The sequence below is a fragment of the Entelurus aequoreus genome, linkage group LG23 (genome assembly GCF_033978785.1).
Source record: "Entelurus aequoreus isolate RoL-2023_Sb linkage group LG23, RoL_Eaeq_v1.1, whole genome shotgun sequence".
In the NCBI taxonomy this organism is placed as follows: Eukaryota; Metazoa; Chordata; class Actinopteri; order Syngnathiformes; family Syngnathidae; genus Entelurus; species Entelurus aequoreus.
The window spans coordinates 14,024,954-14,042,453 of record NC_084753.1 but is presented as its reverse complement, the minus strand read 5'-3'; the positions used below and the strand labels follow the sequence as shown (position 1 = coordinate 14,042,453).

Below are 17,500 nucleotides of genomic sequence, written 5' to 3'. Positions count from 1 at the left end.
AAAGTTGTCGGTGCGAAATGGACGTATTTTTCGAACGTAGTCAGCAACAACAGTACACAGCCGGCGCTTCTTTGTTTACATTCCCGAAAGATGCAGTCAAGATGGAAGAACTCGGATAACAGAGACTCTAACCAGGAGGACTTTTGACTTCGATACACAGACGCCTGTAGAGAACTGGGACAACACAGACTCTTACCAGGATTACTTCGATTTGGATGACAAAGACGCAGACGTGCTACTGTGAGTATGCAGCTTTGGCTTCTAAACATTTGATCGCTTGACCGTATGTGCGCAACTTTTTTTTGCGTATGTACGTAACTTTTTAAAAATATATAAGCTTTATGAACCTTGGGTTAGGTGAACGGTCTTTTGGGCTGAGTGATTGTGTGTGTTGATCAGGTGTTTGAATTGTATTGGTGTGTTCTATGGAGCTAGGAGCTAGCATAGGAGCTAGGAGCTAGCATAACAAACACGCAGGTGTTTTTATGCAGGATTAATTTGTGGCATATTAAATATAAGCCTGGTCGTGTTGTGGCTAATAGAGTATATATATGTCTTGTGTTTATTTACTGTTGTAGTCATTCCCAGCTGAATATCAGGTACCGTGAGTATGCAGCCTTGGCTGCTAAACATTTGATAGCTTGACCGTATGTGCGCGTCACGTACGTAACTTTTTAAAAATATATAAGCTTTATGAACCTTGGGTTAGGTGAACGGTCTTTTGGGCTGAGTGATTGTGTGTGTTGATCAGGTGTTTGAATTGTATTGGCGTGTTCTATGGAGCTAGGAGCTAGCAGAGGAGCTAGGAGCTAGCGTAACAAACACGCAGGTGTTTTTATGCAGGATTAATTTGTGGCATATTAAATATAAGCCTGGTTGTGTTGTGGCTAATAGAGTATATATATGTCTTGTGTTTATTTACTGTTGTAGTCATTCCCAGCTGAATATCAGGTCACCCCCGGCTCTCACAGCATCTTCCCTATCTGAATAGCTTCAACTCCCCACTAGTCCTTCACTTGCACTTTACTCATCCACAAATCTTTCATCCTCGCTCAAATTAATGGGGAAATTGTCGCTTTCTCGGTCCGAATCTCTCTCACTTCATGCGGCCATCATTGTAAACAATAGGGCACTTTGCGTATATGTTCAACTGACTACGTCACGCTACTTCCGGTAGGGGCAAGCCTTTTTTTTATCAGATACCAAAAGTTGCAATCTTTATCGTCGTTGTTCTATACTAAATCCTTTCAGCAAAAATATGGCAATATCGCGAAATGATCAAGTATGACACATAGAATAGATCTGCTATCCCCGTTTAAATAAAAAAAATTCATTTCAGTAGGCCTTTAAATGTCACAAAATTCCATATAGCATTAGAATGTTTTTTTGTTGGTTTTTTGGTTGGTTTTTCTATAAGTACCGATTTGGTACTAATATCGTTTCAAATGTAAACAATGCCCATCCCCAAACATATTAGCGAGTGTGAGAGGTGTGCAGCTGGGTGGTGTAGCGCTGATACACTAACTCATGAAACATTTGTGCTTGTTGTTAAAGGCATGAAAGGTTGTATAAGACGTTCCCATCATTTAATGGGAGCAAAAGAAGAATCTGGGAATAATCTTAATGTCCTCCGTCGGCCGTGTAGTCATCCAACCACAGGATGATTCTGTGGAGTGGGGGAGTTTCCCTAGCTGCCATCCCTTCGTGGGGTGATTTACTGACATGTTTACAGATGTCTTTCAGATGAACCCTCTCACTGTCTTTCACTATTAGTTCCCAAATGAATTAGCAGTGGACAAGTAGAAGGATGTCTCTCTGGATCTGGGCTATTTTATTGAGGTTGCACATCACTGCAGACCTCTCCTTCGGCTCCCCCAAGCATCCAAGGGATAACAGATGGTCACGGCATGTTTTGGTATCTGCGCGCGAGGAAGTCTTAGTTTTTAACATGATGGTTTTCATGTCATTTATTTGTATTTGCGTAGTTACTGAACGTCGTTCTAGTGAATGATTGGCACGGAGGAAAAAACCTCTTTCCTGTTGAAACAGTTGACTGTACCACTGTGTTATTACTTTCCACTCTGTTAGCCAGGTGGTAATGTTCTGGCCTGTTTATTTTAAGAACGTTAAAATAAATGAACGGCGCAGATCGACGCAGGCGTTTAAAAATAGTCAATTATCTGCACATTTAGACGCCATTATTTCCTTTAACTACAAAATAATGAACTCCACTTGGTTGAGTGATTCAAATAACATTGTTTTCTGATCTGTGGGCCTGATCTACTAAAGCTGGGGTTTACCCAAAGTGTGGTCCTGGGGCCATTTGCGGCACCGCAGCTAATTTTTTTGGACAGACATTCTAAAATGATTTTTTTTTTTTAAATAACATAAAAAAGTGGAGTAAAAGAGCAAGCAGGTGTAACGAGTAAAAGTTACAATGTTGACTAATAACACAAAGCTGCCATGCAGACTGTTTTTGCTTTAACGTACCAGTAGTGTGGAAAACCGAGTTGCCTCTATATTGAAGCAATTATTGTGTATATTTATTTATTTAGTTATTTGAATTAGGACAATGCATATTCATCAACATAGAGCAACAATGTAAATATGCCGAAGTTAGCACAATCATTATCATCCGTTGTCCAAAGGCAGGTTAATACAGTAAACATTCAACAGGTCATGATACAAAACAATACATAAATCACAAGACGACACACAGTACAAGCATACCATAAGCACTGACCTTGGACCAAAAATAAAACAAACAACAAACAAAAAATAAAACATGTTGTGGATGTTGCCCCCCCAGGGGGTTCTTTGGACCACCAATCACCGACATGAGAGCCCGGTTCAGGGTTACAATACAGTTTATTTCGTAATAATGCCCTCAGGTTGCTTTCCAGCAATTGTCTGTTTGTCTCTTTTCTACCAGTCCGTGCTCTCCCTCTCGCTCGTGCTCTTGCTCCACTCCAACAACGTCTCTCCATCCGGTTGCTGCTTATACAGAGCGACAGGTGATTAGATGACAAGGCCCAGGTGAGCCATCTACGCACAAGTCGCTGACTTCGAGGCCGTTCCTGGCACACCCCGTTCCGCTGCAGGCCCGCAGGCCACGCCCCCCTCCACACATGTGATTAATCTAATTAATGTCTGATTAGTTTAAATGTTAAATAGGTCTGATTTATCACACCAAAAGACTTACAAAGATATGACCAAAATATTAAATATCTGTCGTAGATTCCCGAGCCATTTTAAGAGTTAATGAGCAAGGAGGAGGAACCACAAATCCCTTCCCCATCAACAACAATGCTAATCAAGCAGACTTTGTGAGAGCCAACAACGATTACTTTGGGGGAATGTACGATCCAGAAGTTTATATTTTTGAGCCCGAATACAAGGAGGATGAGCAATAAGTGTTGGAAGCCGGGTGCTTAACGGATGTAGCGTTATTGAAACACCATAGCATCAACAGCCTTGCTAGGTGCCAAACATACAAAGTAACCATATGTGACAGTCTCTCGCTGTCGGGGGTTCCATGGACCACCAAGAACTGACATGACTACAAGCAGTTTGTGACTTCGTTTATTTTTCAATAGTACTCAGTCTCTGGTCGGGTCGCTTTTCTTCTCCTTCCTCTTCCACTGCTCGCTCTTCCGGTCGCTTTTAAGCCTCCCGCGTCGTCGTCTGTCCCTCGCTCGCATCTCTCCAGCTCCTTCGGCCCCGTCGTTCTAGGCTGCCGCCCTTTTACACACTGGGAGGGGATTACACAATTGTGCGCAGCTGGGCGATCCACGCACCTGATGTTTCTTACGGCAACGATCCCGCCATCTCGGGGGTCGGCTTTGATAAACACACAGACCGACCAGTGCTAGCTAGCTTAAATGCTAATATGAATACAAGAGCCATTATCGCACATGTTTTTGGGTGTTTTTTTGGTCACCCTGTACCATAAACAATTATATTAGGCATGTAACGATAAATGGTATCAATGATACATCACGATAAAACTCCTGACAGTTACAATTACCATTTTAAATCAAAATTATTGTAAACGGTGATTGATTGCACTTTGATAAACACACAAACCGACTAGTGCTGGCTCGCTAGCTAGCTTGATTGATTGATTGATTGGAACTTTTATTAGTAGATTGCACAGCACAGTACATATTCCGTACAATTAACCACTAAATGGTGACACCCGAATACGTTTTTCAACTTGTTTAAGTCGGGGTCCACCTAAATCAATTCATGGTAGTAAATCAATTCATCGTAGCTTAAATGCTAATATGAATACAAGAGTCTTTAACGTACATGTTTCTTTTTTTGAGTCACCCTGTACCTTCAAAAATTACATTAGGAATGTAACGATAAATGGTATTAACGATAACAGAGATTACTATTATTATTTTATATAGAAATGATAAAATCGTGATTACCAACCGCACTTTGATGAACACACAAACTGACTAATGCGAGCTTGCTCGCTCACTCAAATGCTAACAGGAATATAAAAGACATTTATGTAAATTGTTTTGGGTTCGGTTTATTTAAGTCCCCCTGTATGACTCCATAAATCGCTCATGGTGTTTTGGGTAGCATCAACACCCGATGACACGTGCGTTCATCTCGCTATGACAGGCGCTTTGGAGCACAGCAGATGGTGGACGTGTTATCCCCTTTAACAGACACGCCCTGACAGTGATTACTAAGCTACAACGCGGAAAGCCCTTGAGATCGTTTAAAATCAAAGTCCATCATGTTTTTAAAATTGCATTCCTGTCAGGACACAAGCATTAGTTCCACTTTCAATTCATGTTTAATTCCGTGGCTCGCATGCAAGTACTACAAATGGATTGTTTAAGGTCACGACAAATAGCAAATCACAACACATGAACTGTACCGGTGCGAAGTAACATTTTAATAACATTTATCCAGTTCATAAACTTAACAGTTATAATGTTAAAAACTATTTAAAAAATCTGTAAACTACACTTTTTAACTAGGAATTGGCACCTTTCACATTTCAGGGGATTAGTTTCTAAAATAAGTGATTTGGCTCACTTATAATGAAAATAACAACAACAAAAATCTGGTTTTTCATGAGCCATGTACTCGTATTGTACGTCTTGGTGGGGGTCCTACTTCGTAAATAATTAGTACCGTATTTTTCGTAGTATAAGTCGCTCCGGAGTATAAGTCGCACCGGCCAAAAATGCATAATAAAGAAGGAAAAAAAACATATATAAGTCGCACTGGAGTATAAGTCGCATTTTTGGGGGAAATTTTTTTGATAAAACCCAACACCAAGAATAGACATTTGAAAGGCAATTTAAAATAAATAAAGAATAGTGAACAACAGGCTGAATAAGTGTATGTTATATGACTCATAAATAACCAACTGAGAACGTGCCTGGTATGTTAACGTAACATATTATGGTAAGAGTCATTCAAATAACTATAACATATAGAACATGCTATACGTTTACCAAACAATCTGTCACTCCTAATCGCTAAATCCCATGAAATCTTATACGTCTAGTCTCTTACGTGAATGAGCTAAATAATATTATTTGATATTTTACGGTAATGTGTTAATAATTTCACACATAAGTCACTCCTGAGTATAAGTCGCATCCCCGGCCAAACTATGAAAAAAAACTGCGACTGATAGTCCGAAAAATACGGTACCTCTTTCAGAGATCACATTAAGTTGCCCTCAAATCATTCTCATGTTGCACAATGAGATGTAAGCATGAGATAAAGTGTACATTCCTGTAACTTTCTGTCAATAAAATGTCTTTTTATTTGCATTTCTGTAATCTAGTAACAGCATTTCATGATTTGTATTCAAGAGTTAACATTCCTAATAAATGACAGTAAAATAAGCACTCATCTGAGTAAGGAGCATTCACACTTTGTGTGGTGTTGGAGTTGTCCGACTTTTTGTGTGGCCGTAAGCGCATCAGTGGCTGAGTGCCATGTGCCATGAGTGCGTGTGTTGGTGGCAAAAAGTTGATTTTGGCCTGGTTTGTACGTTTTTTCTAGATAAAATGTGTTCACTAATGTTTTTGGAGTGGTTACCGCTAAGGCTGGGCCGATAAAACGATATCAATATATATCGCGATAGACACATAATCGAGATCAATATAAAATGTGTTTGATAAAATATTCAATATTTATTTATATTTTTTAGTCGGAAGAAACCAGAAATGTTTCAGCAAAATTAGTTTCATGAAGTCACCCGCGCTCTGGGAACCCAGCAGACAGGAAACAGGAAGTGTCACTCAGCAATGGGAAGGACAAGCTAACAGCCAATCAGTTAACAGTATTCACTGAGCAATGGGAGGGACACGCTAACAGCCAATCGCGTAACAGTATCGACTACAAATTTTGGTTGCGCCGTCTTTCTGTCTCGCTCTGGATTCTCTGCATGGAGTGAGAAGACGAGCCGTGATATTTTGATACAGCAACTCAATAACTTTAGTTTTGTTGGTTTTAATGCAGACGTCCTGACACTTCCAATTTGTCGGTATAATGAGTAGCTTCCCAAACTACTCTGTATAGTGTTCAATAGCTTATACACTACTGCCATCTGGTGTCTTAAATCTGCAACTACCTTTAAATCTGCTTTAATTATTTTATTACCTTATCCAGACACCTTCTCCACTGATAAATAGCACCCTTGTTAAGTTGGAAATTGTTTCACTGTATTTATTGGCAGGCTTTAATAAGTCATAAAAGTATCAATAATTATTGATATTGATCAATATAAAAAAAAACGTATATCGTGATGTAGTTTTCAGCCATATCACCCAGCCCTAGTTTCTGCCGAATATAAACAGTTTTGCTCAATAAAGTGATCAATGGAATTTCTGTCCTTTTTAAACGTCTCAACAGACGTTAGAATAATTGAACAGTGTTGACGGACATTGTTTAGTTTTTTTTATTCTATTAGGGCAGTTTGTTGTCACCTGTCACTCACAAAGTTGCATTGCAAAATCCTCCAGAAGAAGGAGGAAGGAGTAGAGGAAATGCTATGCTAGCCGCGGCGCTAAGCTAAAGTGAAGTAGAGCAACAAGAAAATAATGAATGCTTAATCATTGGTACTTTAACTTTTAACTTTAACTTTTTATTACACTGTATTATTACTTTACATTCTGTTTTTTTTTACTATTTTTATAATGAATCCATAAATGAGCCGCACCGTTTTATAAGCCACAGGCTTCAAAGTGTAGGGAAAAAGTAGCAGGAATTTACGGTATATTGTTATTTATATCTAAAATGGACCATAAGGACTCGCCTGACCCTTATGAGTTCATCATTTACTTTCTGACTGTTCTACACTGCGGACAAAAGCCTGACTTTCTTTTTAAATCTTATCGTTATGTTTATTTTTGCTTTGTATTTCATTTCACTTACACTTTAGTAACCCGGCAGGCACAAGACATTTTTAAACGACGTTGACAATTGGTTAAATTAAGTTCTGGGACATTGAGCAAATCAAACGTAACGTTGGACCAACATGCTTTTTGACAACGTTTAATCAATGTTGGGTTCTGATGTTGATTCGATCATTGAAATTTGGTCATTTTCCAACCAATGTTGTACAACATAAATACAACGTTGAAACAACATACTTTCTGACAACCTTTAATCAATATTTGGTTCTGATGTTGATTTGATCATTGAAATTTGGTCATGCCCTAACCAATATTGTACAACACAAATACAACGTTGAAACAACATACTTTCTGATGACGTTTAATCAATATTGGGTTCTGATGTTGATTTGATCATTGAAATTTGGTCATGCCCTAACCAATATTCTACAACACAAATACAACGTTGAAACAACATACTTTCTGATGACTTTTAATCAATATTGGGTTCTGATGTTGATTTGATCATTGAAATTTGGTCATGCCCTAACCAATATTCTACAACACAAATACAACGTTGAAACAACATACTTTCTGATGACGTTTAATCAATATTGGGTTCTGATGTTGATTTGATCATTGAAATTTGGTCATGCCCTAACCAATATTCTACAACACAAATACAACGTTGAAACAACATACTTTCTGATGACGTTTAATCAATATTGGGTTCTGATGTTGATTTGATCATTGAAATTTGGTCATGTCCCAACCAATATTCTGCAACACAAATACAACGTTGAAACAACATACTTTCTGATGACGTTTAATCAATATTGGGTTCTGATGTTGATTTGATCATTGAAATTTGGTCATGCCCTAACCAATATTCTACAACACAAATACAACGTTGAAACAACATACTTTCTGATGACGTTTAATCAATATTGGGTTCTGATGTTGATTTGATCATTGAAATTTGGTCATGTCCCAACCAATATTCTGCAACACAAATACAACGTTGAAACAACATACTTTCTGATGACGTTTAATCAATATTGGGTTCTGATGTTGATTTGATCATTGAAATTTGGTCATGCCCTAACCAATATTCTACAACACAAATACAACGTTGAAACAACATACTTTCTGATGACGTTTAATCAATATTGGGTTCTGATGTTGATTTGATCATTGAAATTTGGTCATGTCCCAACCAATATTCTGCAACACAAATACAACGTTGAAACAACATACTTTCTGATGACGTTTAATCAATATTGGGTTCTGATGTTGATTTGATCATTGAAATTTGGTCATGCCCTAACCAATATTCTACAACACAAATACAACGTTGAAACAACATACTTTCTGATGACGTTTAATCAATATTGGGTTCTGATGTTGATTTGATCATTGAAATTTGGTCATGTCCCAACCAATATTCTGCAACACAAATACAACGTTGAAACAACATACTTTCTGACGACGTCAGGTTGTGACGTTGATTTGACCATAGAAATGTGCTCATTTCCCAACTAACAACGTGGACAACATTGGACATCAACATTGTCTCAATTTACAAATACAACTATTTTGCAACGTTGTTTCGAAGTCAGCTTTAAAGGACATGTACGTATAATCAACGTTGTATCAATGTCTTGTGCCTACCGGGAAAATAAATATGACCCTGATATTGTTTGTTTATTTAAATGGTATCAATCTAGAAATATACTGTGCCACTCATCCATACGTCATCAGCCTGGTTTGTATAAACCACCTAACTCTGAAACCACATAGGTCTACAGCAGGGGTGTCCAAAGTGCGGCCCGGGGGCCATTTGCGGCCCGCAGCTAATTGTTTACCGGCCCGCGACACATTCTAGAAATGCTATTGCAAAAATTAAAAAAAACATTACAAAAAGTGGAATGAGTTGCAATGTTGACACAAAGCTGCCATGCAGGCTGTTTTTTTTCTTTTGTCTATCTTTCTTTTTCTTTTTTTGCCATTGCTCCAAATTAAAAAATCAATGTTATAATTAATTATTGACCTATTCAAGGCTCCTTTGTTTGACAAAAGAGCATAAAAACAAACAAAATAATAGTTGAAATGTAAAATCGACAGATATATCTGAAGTTGATCTCGTAACTTAAGTGTTGAAAGTAAAATGTATCACTTTATGAGTGGGGCACCTTGTGAATCCCAAATATATTTAATGGGATTTTATTTATCTTTTCACTGTGATTACTCAAAAATAATAATTAATTAAAATCAATGGTGTCCTGCATTATTGAGCTCTAATTACATCATCAAACATTGCTTTCGGAATGTTTTGGGCAGTGGGGGAAATACTGCATATTTCAGTTTTATTATAAAACACAAAGTTGTCTTTGACAGAAAAGGCATACAACCTTTTTGTTTTTTTTAACTTTACATCAACCTAAAGTTGATATACTGTAGAGATTTACTGTAAGCGTTAAATAAAAAAATACAATAATAATTTGACTTGTTTTTAACATTTGAATGACTTAGACCCTTTATGGTCCCCGAGAGCCCTGAAGGTTAAAAAAAACAAAAACAAATCCATATATTTTGTTACGGTTTGGAAATGAAAAATATCAAAATGGCCCCCGCATGCTTTAATTTTTCCGTGTGCGGCCCTCATTGGAAAAAGTTTGGACACCTCTGGTCTACAGGAACCTTTAGTTCCAGGAATTTGCGGTTCCTGAAAGTTTGGTGGAAAAAGGCCTATATAGTATTTAGTCTTCCATATAGGTTGGAGTTCAAATCCCAGCCGAGTCACACCAAAGACTATAAAAATGGGACCCATAACCTCCCTGCTTGGCACTCAGCAACACGGGTTGGAGTTGGGGGTTAAATCACCAAAATGATTCCCGGGCGCGGCACCGCTGCTGCCCACTGCTCCCCAAGGGGATGGGTCAAATGCAGAGGACAAATTTCACCACATCTAGTGTGTGTGTGACAATCATTGGTACTTTAATCTTAATCTTAATATAGCTATGCCGTGCGCACTACATCCACAACTGGAAATGACGCATTACCTCATATGTCAGTAGCCTTGCAGACATATTATTCAACTTAATGATGATTAAATGTTTGTTTGTTCTTAAAAAAGCCATAAAATGCCAAAGAAATCAGGTTTATTCCTTTCGATGCTGCAAATTTGGCCGACAAATTTTTCCATTTCATTGTGTGTGGACTGTTTTTACGAGCTTTTGACGGAATTGTGATTCCACCGCACTTGCCTGGAACCTAAATCCTAAAACCATCTGGGCACCCTTCTGAAGCCCTTAACGTTCCCATTGTTTACCTTTGAACTCCCAGCATCCTTCCTCTGAATTGAGACTTACAAGTTCACACATCGGCTGAGTCCATTACACCGGACTAAGTGAAGACTTCCTAATCCACCTACCACCCCTCAACCCTCAGGAGAACCTCTTAGTTTTAAATGTTACACTTGCGCTGTTTAACACGGCAAATTGGCCTGAAAACTAAGACCGAACGATGTTTAATCAGGTGGAGCTCAGTTTCCCGAATCTTATTTCATCGTTACAGCTTCCTGTCTGGCTAAATTTAAACCCAACGCCTGCGCCTTTGCATTGTGCGGTCGGAAGATTGCCCTCTGGAGACAAAGACCAAGGAACCTGGGCGCACTTATCTTTAAGTTCTTCACCTGTCCTAAGATACTGTTTCCGTTTTAAGTCGAGCAGCAGGGATTTACGGGGCTGCTTCCTTCCGGCACCCGGTGGAATACAACATTTAACTGCGAGGAGGAGAGAAACGCAGGAGTTTGCTTTAGAAAAAAAAAAAAAGAAGAAGAAGTTATGTGAAAACCATTCTTCTCTTCCTGTAGTTTTATCCTCCAAGGGCCTGAGAACATTACAAGACAGTTTATATGAATGGGCACTAACAGACTGTTTCACCATTTTGATAGTTCTACATTCTGCAGGCACATCCTGTGGTCCATCGGGTGCAGCCTTAGTTTCAATTTAGGGTCTCCCGGTGGAACCCCGTCTTCCTTGTTTTCATGCGGAGACGTATCTCTACGCACTGACCGCTTCAAAGCTACCGAGGAAACACGAAGGACAGAGTAGCATTTCTGGATCTTTCCAAAAACATTTATAAATGTAAATGATGCATCAGCATGTAAAACAAGTTAAATATGATTTAAAGTGACTGGCAGAATGTCTTTGAAGGAAAAGTACTTTATTTTCATTAATGCTTTATACTACACGGTAAAGTCAAGGGGACTGTTTAGGAGCAGCAGTGTGCCTCATGTCTCATAAATCTGCCCGGGAATTTTTGTACCTGGAACAATTATTCCAATTACATTTTTTTTTTTTTTTTTTACAGAGAATGTCAGCAAATAGAATTTATTACAAATATCCCCGGGAGTGTTTTCCACAAACCATAGTGAAACATTCATTTGATCTGACTGATGGATTTTCAAAACATTTTAGGTCCTGGAAATCAAAACGCATGCCTTGTTGTTCAATTAGAGAGGCTCAATTGTCATTATGTTGTAGTGAATTAGTTCATTTATTAAAAAAAAAAAAATGCTATAACATAGCGTATTTTTCGGAGTATAAGTCGCTCCGGAGTATAAGTCGCACCGGCCGAAAATGCATAATGAAGAAGGGACAAAACATATATAAGTCGCACTGGAGTATAAGTCGCATTTTTGGGGGGAAATTTATTTGATAAAACCCAACACCAAGGATAGACATTTGAAAGGCAATTTAAAATAAATAAAGAATAGTGAACAACAGGCTGAATAAGTGTACGTTATATGAGGTATAAATAACCAACTGAGAACGTGCCTGGTATGTTAACGTAACATATTATGGTAAGAGTCATTCAAATAACTATAACATATAGAACATGCTATACATTTACCAAACAATCTGTCACTCCTAATCGCTAAATCCCATGAAATCTTATACGTCTAGTCTCTTACGTGAATGAGCTAAATAATATTATTTGATATTTTACGGTAATGTGTTAATAATTTCACACATAAGTCGCTCCTGAGTATAAGTCGCACCCCCGCCCAGACTATGAAAAAAACTGCGACTTATAGTCCGAAAAATACGGTATATAGAATCATAGGCGCCGATCTACATTTCTGCCAGTGGGTGCTCGGTGTGTGTGTTATTAGTGTTGTCCCAATACCATTATTTTGGTACCGGTACCAAAAGTATTTCGATACTTTTCGGTACTGTTCGGTACTTTTTGGTACTTTTCTAAATAAAGGGGACCACAAAAAATGTCATTATTGGCTTTACTTTAACAAAAAAAACTTAGGGTACATTAAACATGTTTATTATGGCAATTTAGTCCTGAAATAAAATAGTGAACATACTAGACAACTTGTCTTTTAGTAGTAAGTAAACAAACAAAGACTCCTACTTAGTCTGCTGAGGTATGCAGTAACATTTTGTGTAATTTATCATTATATTATTTTGTCGACATTATGAGGGACAAACTGTAAAAATGTATTATTAATCTACTTGTTCATTTATTATTAATATCTGCTTATTTTCTGTTTCAACATGTTCTAGCTACACTTTATTTATTGTCAATTGATACCGAAACACACAGCACAAAAGGACCTTTTCCTCTCTCCGCATTGTAATAGTATACAATAGTATAGTATATAATATAACCAAATAAAATAGCTGTAGAAAGTGCTAAAAAACAAACAAAAAATGTACTATAGCAGACATTGTTTTGTAGTATTTAGGCCCCTTCTACACTAAGGTTATCCAGGCTATATCCGACCTAACCTTATCCATGTCCACACACACACAGTGCCACCGTTTAAGACCCCCTCCTCCCTCCGTCCGCTGGCGCAACGCGACCTAGTACGCATGCGTGAAAGAAAATGAGCACATCATAGTTACCTCTGACCTGGAAGTGTATTCTTACCCTGTGTTTCAATGTAGACTATTGCCACATTTCTCTTAACAGTAAACCTTGCTTGCCTCACCATCAGCCGCTGTTAGACTATTGTAGTGAATCGCACCTGAGCCATCATACATGAATCATATCTTTAATGGACGTGTGAAAGTAAACAATGTGATAAAAAACATTTTACAACAATCAATCTGGGGATCTAGATACCTGGTCAGGACACTGTGCTTGTAGGCTGACTTCACAATAGTTATGGACTACAAAACTAGACGGTGAGTAATCCCTCGACATACATCGCGGACAAAAACTGATAGTCTGCTTTGCCAGTCCAAATGCATTCGCTGTTTTCCATATTACTCCCTCGTCCACGGGAGCCCGCATTCTCGTTGTGTCTCCTTTCGACAAATGGACGAAGTTTTTCGCTAAGTAGAATCACAGCTGACCTGGACATTCGAAAGTTCTCTTGCCGTTCCTCTGGCACAACACACTCGTTGACAAACATATCCCACCAGGCTGCCGTTCTTCCAGGCCTTACCCAAAACCGTCGCTCAACATTGCTATGTCGCCGTCTGAGATGTGGTGTATCCCAAATAGCTGCAATCGCGCGTTTCCTTCTCTTAAGGCAGGGGTGTCAAACTCAAATACAGTGTGGGCCAAAATTTAAAACTGAACAAAGCCGCGGGCCAAGGTTGAACAAATTAACCTTTTTGATAGGGACCCAAACAAGTTTTGCATTAAATATTGAACAAGCAAAGTTTATATGATTTTATAGTGACATGCAAAATCGAGTTTCAAATAATGATAATAAAAATTTAAAAATATCAATGGCATAACAAATACAATTTAAATAAAAATTGAATGCACTGCTTTTAACGTCCTCTACTTTTCATCCCTTCTAACAGCGTGCCCACCCAGTCACAAGATATGTGCGGCTCCTGTAAGCACACACACGTGAATGCAACGCTTACTTCATCAACAGCGATTACACGTTACACTGAGAGTGGCTGTATAAGCAACTTTAACATTGTTAGAAATATGCGCCACACTGTGAACCCACGCCAAACAGGAATGACAAACACATTTCGGGAGAACATCCGCACAGTAACACAACATAAACACAACAGAACAAATACCCAGAACCCTTTGCAGCAGTAACTTTCCGGGACGCTACAAGGTGTGTGTGTGTGTGTGCAAAAACAATAATGTTCGTGTTGGAGGATTTGTGAATGAATGAAATATGAAATCCGTGCTGCAGTCGCTGCTGGGCCACAACATTAGGTACACCTGCAAACTGCAGCACGGATTTCATATTTCATTCATTCACAACTCCTCCAACACGAACATTATTGTTTTTGCACTTTTGACTTCTTATTAAATACATTTTTCAAATAGATTAAATCTTGCACGTGGCAACTTTAAGTGTGGGCTTTAGTTGATATAACACTCCCATCAGGGGGGTGCATTCTACGCCGGGGGTGCATTATCCGGCACAACACCTGGACGCTACAATATACACCCCTGCTACCTCCAAACCCCCACCCCCTACCCCCACCCCACACACACACACACACACACACACACCTTGTAGCGTCCCGGAAGAGTTACTGCTGCAAAGGGTTCTGGGTATTTGTTCTGTTGTGTTTATGTCGTGTTACTGTGCGGATGTTCTCCCAAAATGTGTTTGTCATTCTTGTTTGGTGTGGATTCACAGTGTGGCGCATATTTCTAACAACGTTAAAGGTTTTTATAGTGGCACCCTCAGTGTAACCTGTATCGCTGAAGATCAAGTATGCGTTGCAGTCACTTGAGTGTGCGCGCCACAGCTGCACGTATTATGTAACTGGGCCAGCACTTGTTGGACTGGACGAAAAGAGGACGCTACAATTCTCGGGAGGGTCACTGAAATTTGGGAGTTTCCCGGGAGGTTTGGCAAGTATGAGAATTAGCGGTGTACCGCGGCACCGCCGCTGTATATAATCGGCGGGCCAGCTCTAGTGTTAATTTAATATCGCCTCACGGGCCAAGTGAAATTATGCGGCGGGCCAGAGTTTGACACCTATGTCTTAAGGCAGGGGTCACCAACGCGGTGCCCGCGGGCACCAGGTAGCCCATAAGGACCAGATGAGTAGCCCGCTGGCCTGTTCTAAAAATAGCTCAAATAGCAGCACTTACCAGTGAGCTGCCTCTATTTTTTAAATTTTATTTATTTACTAGCAAGCTGGTTTCACTTTGCCCGACATTTTTAATTCTAAGAGAGACAAAACTCAAATAGAATTTGAATATCTAAGGAAATATTTTAAAGACTTGGTCTTCACTTGTTTAAATAAATTCATTAATTTTTTTACTTTGCTTCTTATAACTTTCAGAAAGACAATTTTAGAGAAAAAATACAACCTTAAAAATGATTTTAGGATTCTTAAACACATAACTTTTTTTCTTTTAAATTCCTTCCTCTTCTTTCCTGACAATTTAAATCAATGTTCAAGTAAATTAATTTTTTCTATTGTAAAGAATAATAAATACATTTTAATTTAATTATTCATTTTAGCTTCTGTTTTTTCGACAAACAATATTCGTGAAATATTTCTTTAAATGTATTATTAAAATTCAAAAAAATTATTCTGGCAAATCTAGAAAATCTGTCAAATCAAATTTAAATCTTATTTCAAAGTCTTTTGAATTTCTTTTAAAATTTTTGTTCTGGAAAATCTAGAAGAAATAATGATTTGTCTTTGTTAGAAATATAGCTGGTCCAATTTGTTATATATTCTAACAAAGTGCAGATTGTATTTGAACCTATTTAAAACATGTCATCAAAATTGTAAAATTAATCTTAATCAGGAAAAATTACTAATGATGTTCCATTAATTCTTTTTTTAATTTTTTCAAAAAGATTCGAATTAGCTAGTTTTTCTCTTCTTTTTTTCGGTTGAATTTTGAATTTTAAAGAGTCGAAATTGAAGATAAACTATGTTTCAAAATTTAATTGTCATTTTTTTCGTGCTTTCTCCTCTTTTAAACCGTTCAATTAAGTGTAAATATCATTAATTATTAATAATAACATAGAGTTAAAGGTAAATTGAGCAAATTGGCTATTTCTGGCAATTTATTCAAGTGTGTATCAAACTGGTAGCCCTTCGCATTAATCAGTACCCAAAAAGTAGCTCTTGGTTTCAAAAAGGTTGGTGACCCCTGTCTTAAGGTATTCATGTGTGATTTCTACAAGCGTCTGACGTCACTTCCGGTGTGGGGCGCGGTCTTTCTTGCGTCACTTCCTCTCCGAACTCAGCTTTGTAGGAACTCATCGATCGTTTACAAACTAAGAGCCGGAGATTCAAGAAATACACGGCGCACTTACCCGTGTAAAAAAATTATACAACGACGGGAACCTTAAACGATGTTTTAGTGTGGCCGCAACGGGGCTTAGGCTAAATAATTATTTGTTTAAGGAGTTATCCGGCTTAATGTAGACAGGGCCTTAGTCTAAAGAGGATTGCTCGTCTTATATTCAGGGTACTGATATTTACACCAACAGCTATTAGTGGTGCTATACTGGATGATTTGAATATCTTAGCATAGCACAATGACAAAGTGCGCTTAGGACAGGTTTAATTTGAAACACAGTTTTATACAGACAGGGGGTTCCTGATTCATCTCTGCATCAGTTTGGAAAACGTTGAAGTATCGTAGACGTAGAGTATCTACTGAATACTCGCTAAATATAGCTACAAAGTCATAAAGTTGGCCAAACTGATCGTTGTAACAAACAAGTCGTCTTCTTTTTTTTTTTTTATTGTTCGTGCAATTGCTTTAGCTGCTTCTCATGCCATTTTTGTTTTTTCAGCGCTCGGCAAAGTACTTGGGCGAAGGCTGCGTCTTGTCCGTGCCCAGTCGTAGTAATCATATCTGCCACAGCTGCCGCTCCATCAGAGATCCCGCGGACGACTGTATTCCTGGAAGTGAACAGGCCCTCTGCGACAGCTTTCGCTGAGTGACGATTCTGTCGCCGGTTGCGTTTTCGGAACCCGCGCGGACACGCGACGATACCGCCGCTCGGTATCGACGACCGCGCGGCATTTCAATACGTGCTGGGTTTGCAAGAATTTCTGACGTCTCTCGTTCAAAGTCGGGAAATCTAAGGATCTGGAAGCTACCAACGACACGCAGATTAGTCCAACAAGCGGGAC

At 38.6% G+C, this 17,500-nt stretch overlaps 1 protein-coding gene across 1 annotated transcript in view; it reads left to right on the top strand.

The window, feature by feature from the left end:
- Positions 1 to 17,304, top strand: part of LOC133640351 (phosphatidylserine synthase 1-like) — a 98,804-nt gene extending 81,500 nt beyond the window's left edge. Inside the window, exon 3 of the mRNA XM_062033721.1 lies at positions 17,158 to 17,304. Within this exon, the coding sequence (XP_061889705.1) occupies positions 17,158 to 17,304 (147 nt within the window). The remainder of the gene's footprint in view (positions 1 to 17,157) is intronic.
- Positions 17,305 to 17,500: the final 196 nt, after the last annotated feature.